Source organism: Camelina sativa, chromosome 14 (assembly GCF_000633955.1).
Source record: "Camelina sativa cultivar DH55 chromosome 14, Cs, whole genome shotgun sequence".
NCBI lineage: Eukaryota > Viridiplantae > Streptophyta > Magnoliopsida > Brassicales > Brassicaceae > Camelina > Camelina sativa.
The window spans coordinates 24,219,470-24,225,894 of NC_025698.1; the positions used below are offsets into that span (position 1 = coordinate 24,219,470).

General features: G+C 41.6%; 1 protein-coding gene across 6 annotated transcripts in view; it reads right to left on the bottom strand.

Moving 5' to 3' along the window:
* The window catches only part of LOC104743939 (serine/threonine-protein phosphatase 7 long form homolog), a 37,287-nt gene that overhangs the window by 13,667 nt on the left and 17,195 nt on the right, over window positions 1-6,425 (bottom strand). For 3 of the 6 annotated variants that reach the window (XM_019235918.1, XM_019235916.1, XM_019235915.1), the window contains exons 4-9: window positions 2,624-2,732; window positions 2,384-2,539; window positions 1,073-1,674; window positions 903-990; window positions 396-830; window positions 172-322 (exon numbers count right to left, since the gene is read on the bottom strand). In XM_019235918.1, the coding sequence (XP_019091463.1) occupies window positions 172-322; window positions 396-830; window positions 903-990; window positions 1,073-1,674; window positions 2,384-2,539; window positions 2,624-2,732 (1,541 nt within the window). Of the gene's footprint in view, window positions 1-171; window positions 323-395; window positions 831-902; window positions 991-1,072; window positions 1,675-1,781; window positions 2,540-2,623; window positions 2,733-3,216; window positions 3,539-6,425 lie in introns of those variants that run through there. The other 3 variants (XM_019235919.1, XM_010463310.2, XM_019235917.1) reach the window with 3 other exon arrangements.

The window sequence follows — 6,425 nt, forward strand, 5'->3', positions numbered from 1 at the left end:
CTCGACAAAACTGGTTAATTAACTAGGATATCCATAACTCTATTGTCAATTCATTTCTTGTATTGGTTACAGCTAATACATCACCAAGCCACCGAAAGTTTAAGTAGAAAAATCACTATAAAAAGGAATTGTACCCTAAAATTTATTCTGATGATTTTTTGGAAATCCTACCATTAGATAATGAGCCTAAAGGCGCATTGAGTTGAAGGGCGCCTGCACACATATCAACGATATCTTGTAATGTCTGCCTTGCAGTGTCAACAGTAAGTTCCTCCTCAAGTGAAGCCTTAGATCGGGAATGAATGGCTGCAACCCTCTGAACCTGTAATTTTATATTGGCTATTAAGTTTAAGTAAGTCGAAACCAGAGAATTATGATGTTGACCATAAACTTACAAGCACTTGGAAAGCAAAACCAGTGGGTAGAAACTGCCCAGGGCGCCTCTCGTTCATAGGACTAATAATTCTTCTAGTAATTCTGCGGTACCACTCCATATAAGGATCATTATAGTCCATTGGGCTACACTCTGGCTCACCGGAAACAACAGACGACTCACGTGCCTCCCACAGTTCAATATGTCGACTATGACGTGCTGACCAGTCATATTCTGATTTACCTCTTTTGTCAATAGCATGAAGAGCTTTTTCATTATCACAAGGTGCTGGTATTGTTTGGTGAAGACCAAACTGTCTAAGTACCCGATCAGGACGATGCCATTCGACAACATCAAAACAAATCAGTGGTGCAACAGTTCGCCATATGTTCTGACCACTAAGACATATAAGAGGAATCTTTGCTAGAAGATCTGGAGTGTAAGGCTGCCATATAACCTATATCATAAAAGATCTGGTCTGTAATTTTTCAGCAATCAAAGCTCGGTCATCTAAAGCATTATTTTATACCTGCTCATCTTTCTGCTGGTCAAACTGGTCCCTGTAAAAGTCCAGTCCTCCGCGAGGATTCTCTTTATGACTCAGAGAAGCCCTCCACCTAGCATTCAAGAAGTTTCATAAGCAAACCAAAATTGAAATTAAACTTGTAAGAACAACAGAACATGATAAATTTAATTTACCTACAGCCTAATGGATCTGGTAGAGGACCATCTATGCCATCCATATAAGAAGCACCAACATCTTTAAGTCTTCCTGGACGACCAACATGCAGTCGTTCCCATGCCCATAACTGCAGCAGAACAAGAGGGCCACAAATGGTAGAAACAGTCCTCTTACTTGCCCGACACAGCTCTCTGTAGAGAAGTGCTAAGGTAGCACTACCCCAGCTAAGTTTAGCCACTTCACCAAAGTCCCTTAGCAGAGGGAGAAACGTCAGCGCCACATCATGTTTAGATTTATCTCCGTATAGGAAACCACTCATCAAAGCTAATACAAAAGCCCTAGTGTGACACTTCAACGTGGCTTCATCAGGGTCGGCAGGTAAATTCCGAAAATGATCACGCAGCCATGATAGGGACACGTGAGAACCATGTAGATCCTTGGGACCTGGCCTCTGACCTAGCAGGTCCTCACATAAATCAGCCCAGCTGCATTTTGTACTACCAGTTACTGCAGGTCCATCCACACGGAGACCCAACAATATATTAACATCTTGTAAAGTCACTGTGATCTCTCCAGCAGGAAGATGAAAAGTATGCGTTTCAGGTCTCCACCTCTCCACCAAAGCTGTAATCAGAGCATAATCAAGTTNATTCAAGAAGTTTCATAAGCAAACCAAAATTGAAATTAAACTTGTAAGAACAACAGAACATGATAAATTTAATTTACCTACAGCCTAATGGATCTGGTAGAGGACCATCTATGCCATCCATATAAGAAGCACCAACATCTTTAAGTCTTCCTGGACGACCAACATGCAGTCGTTCCCATGCCCATAACTGCAGCAGAACAAGAGGGCCACAAATGGTAGAAACAGTCCTCTTACTTGCCCGACACAGCTCTCTGTAGAGAAGTGCTAAGGTAGCACTACCCCAGCTAAGTTTAGCCACTTCACCAAAGTCCCTTAGCAGAGGGAGAAACGTCAGCGCCACATCATGTTTAGACTTATCTCCGTATAGGAAACCACTCATCAAAGCTAATACAAAAGCCCTAGTGTGACACTTCAACGTGGCTTCATCAGGGTTGGCAGGTAAATTCCGAAAATGATCACGCAGCCATGATAGGGACACGTGAGAACCATGTAGATCCTTGGGACCTGGCCTCTGACCTAGCAGGTCCTCACATAAATCAGCCCAGCTGCATTTTGTACTACCAGTTACTGCAGGTCCATCCACACGGAGACCCAACAATATATTAACATCTTGTAAAGTCACTGTGATCTCTCCAGCAGGAAGATGAAAAGTATGCGTTTCAGGTCTCCACCTCTCCACCAAAGCTGTAATCAGAGCATAATCAAGTTGTATAAACGCAACCTTGTACACTCCATACAGACCAAACTCGATCAATTTCTGACACACAAGAGGGTCCAGAGGCCAATCTCGCATCCCCAATAATTTGTGCCGACATGTCAGTTCACGGGGAGGAACCTGAAAATGTGAAGTAAGACTGGAAGATTTTAACACCGGAAGCAAAACAAGAAACAAGATAAATGGCTAACTAGTAGTACAAACCTCATCTTCCCATATAGCAGCTGACCTATGCTCATGTTGCCACACCAATATAGATTGATCAACTGGACCAGGGTCCAAATCAAAGTTTAANGAGACTTTGCACCTCCATCTACATTAATATATCACAGGAACAACAATACAATGATCAAATGTAGATACAACATAAAAAAAAAAAAACTCAACAATCATAGTTTCAATTGAAAACTTTTCTGACTTCTCTAGCATTTTGACAAATTAAAGAGTCACTAGAAATGAAGTTCAGCTACTAGAGAATCAATTTAAGCAGCTCAATCCTAAAAGATCCCAAGATTTTCTTCTTCCTATTGTTATTTCAATGTTCTTAAGAATAATTCAAAAATGAAAACTTCTAATTACGTTCCTAATAAGAACACAACAAACCCTAAAACTGGTACGAAACACAAATTATCCCACAAAGCTTAATTACTCGTGGACACAGACACGAAGAACAGAAACAAGAAACAAGAAACCACAAAAAACAATCTAAAACAAAAAAAGTGCCAAACTTTCGAGAAAGGCACGATTAACATAAACAAGTGTGTGGGTGTGTGATTAGAAGAATCAAGAGAACGTACCAAAGAAAAGCGTCCGTGATCAAACAAAAAGAGACGTTTGGAAAAAGAACCAGAGGAACAAGAATTGTAATAATAAGCAAAGAGAAGCGTTAAGCGGGAGAGAGAGACACAGAGACAGAAAGAGAGAGAGCTTCCAGATCCGACAGAAGTTTTCGCCTTTCTTCCCTTCCCTTCTTAACCAAAAACGTTTAAGAAATTCTGATCCTTCTAGGTCTGTCCGAGGATCTAATCTTTTCCAAGCAACGACATCGTTTTAATCAAAAACTTATCCACGGGCCCGTTAACCATAGTCTCGGCCCATACGAAGCTAAACAACACGACAACGTTCTGATTGTAAAATGTAAAAAAGGATACAAACACTCGAGTCCCTCTCTAGGCATCATCGTTCGTGCTGCGTTGAAGTTTACTCGAAACAAAAAAGATTGTACAAGACACGTGGCGTGAATCCAATTCGTAAAGACACCACGCGATGCTCTTTTGCATGCACCTCATTTGAACTTATTTACCAAGTCTCTCTCTCTTTTGATAGCCTAATTGTTGGTGCGGGATTTAGCACCCACGACATACCGATCTAAACCAAAGGTAAATCAAATAGACTTTGCACATTAACTAAACCGAGGGACCCCCTTTTTGGGCTAGCTAAACTGGCCTATAAGCAGAAGCTCAGCGAAGTCACTTGACCGACCTCCGAGACCGCCCCCTAAGCCCGACTTGATCATCAGAAGAGGAAATTTACCATATTTGAAGATCAGAGATTTAAGGAAAATAGACTTATTTTATAATCAATGTATTCATATAAATAGGGAGATATCCTCTCATTGTAAAGTATCCAGCAATTAATACAAAAACCCTAGTTCTTCATTGTTCTTGGGCAAAACCATAACTTCTTTCTCAAGAGATCAAAACCCCTCTTTATTTTCTAGTTTTAATCTATTGTTTTAGAGGGAGATCTTAAGTGAATTTGTCCCCCACTCAAACAAATTCATTGTGTGAATTCTAGATTCAACAATTAGCGCCGTCTGTGGGAAGTCTTACACAAGTTCTACGTTTCCTCTCTCTACTACCAAACCTAAGACAAACCAGAAGATCAAGTTCAACCATCCGAACTGCCTCCTTGCAAGGCGAGTTCCCGGCAGTTCCCGACGAACTAGAAGACGAGTAACCTATCTACGGATTGCCCCGAACAGTAGCTTTCCGTGGAACTAGATTTCGTTCCAATCCGAGCTCTCGTCTGAATGATATTGCAGTTTCTCTGCAACATGCTTTATCCTTCAAATAAAGATTCGTTTGCTTTCAACCAGCCAGCCTCGGAATCAATTTTCCGGAGGCGTACAACGAATCAGGTCGTGAATAACTTATCTATGGATTTCCCTGAAAATAAGCTTTTCATAGAACTCAATTTCGTTTTAATCGGAGTTTTCTTCAGAAAGATATCGCCCTCTCACTGCCGCATATTCTATATGTCGAAATTAGTATAGATCTGACGGGTCCCGACCAGTCGATCTCTGAGACAATTTACCAGCCGACTCCACCGAACTGGGTTATGAATAGCCTACTCATATATCGCCCCGAGAATCATCTTTCCATAGAAACCGGTTTCATATTGATTGGACATGTTTGCCGAAAAATATCACCGTTTGTTTGCAGCATACACAATCTGTTAAAACACAGATCCGTCTTCATCGCACCAGGCAATCTTCGGGATCGATTTCCCAACAAATTACTATGACCCAGATTACGCACAACCCATCCACAGATAGGCCTTAGAGTCAACTTTCCGGAGAAGGCGACCTCAACCCAATCCAAAGTGTCTATCGAAAGTTATCGCCCTATTTCCGAACTGACGCATCCTGTTCAAACTATAGCTGTCAGTTCGTCATCCCGACTTGGAGAGCAGTTTGCCACCGATCTAGATGGAACCTAGAACCGGTATATATATCATTCTGAAGCTAAGAGGTTTATCTTCCCAACAAAGCCAATCTCAACTCAGTCCGAAGTGTCTACCGAAATTAATCACCCTACTTCCGAACTGACGCATCTTGGTCGAAAGTCTAGCTATCAGTTCTCCGTCATGACTTGAAAAGTAGTTCGCCGCCGATCTAGAATGAAACAAGAATCGAGATACATATAAACTTGAAGCTCCGAGACTTAGCTTTCTAACAAGATCGACTACGCCTCAATCGGTGCTCTGTATCTCAACTTACGACCAATTTGCTTGAGCAGATGCGGCCTGTCCGCAATTGTCAGATCGTCTTACATCATGACGATATTCCCAGCAATCAATATAGAATATGTAGTCGATCTGCATATCAGTTTGAAGCTCCGAGTCTCATCTCTTATGAGACCGACCTTGCCTGGAGCCGAGCTGTTTCAAGAAATTTATCACAAATTTCCCTCAACAGGTGTAATCTGTCAGAACTCTATCGACTTGCGAAAGCAAACCGACTTTTAGCAACGTTTCCCATTGATCTAGAAAGAACCAGGTGTCGTAATGCATATACATCTTAAGCCCCGAGTCTTATGTCTCTAAAGAGATCGACCTTGCCTCAATCCGAGCTGTTTCAAGAAATATATCACAGAATTCCCTCAACTGGTGTGATCTATCGAAACCCTAAAATCACAGATCCGACCTTTCAAGAGAATCGACTTCGGAAGCATTTTTCTATCGTTCTAGAACGACCCAGACGCCGATCTACATATCAAATTGAAGCCCTGAAGCTTATCTTTCTAACAAGACAAACTTCGAGTTGATTGGCTATTCCTCGCGAAAGATATCACCGTATTTCTGGAACAGGAACATTCAGCCCGAAACCCAGAAAAAAAAAGAGGAAGCAGATCCACCTTATCAGTTCGCCCTACTTCATGGCTAATTTCGAGCAATCTCGATGAAACCTGTAGTCCATCTACATATCAATCCAAAGCAACGAGGCTTACCTTCGCAACAAGATCGACCTTGTTTCAGCCTCGTAATTCATGAGAAAGCTATCGCTACATCTTCATATTACTAGCAAAATCATAAACTTCATTATCTCAAGACGCTTGGACGAACAATGGAGAAAACAGTCACAACCAACGGTAAATTAATCGATACTTTTCTACTCTTCTTTGGAAATTATCTTCAGCTCTCAACAGCTCACTACAGCTTATCAATGGGATTTTTGTAACTCGTCCCAAAAAGCGGAGCCATGCCTTGCTTATAAAAAAAAGGG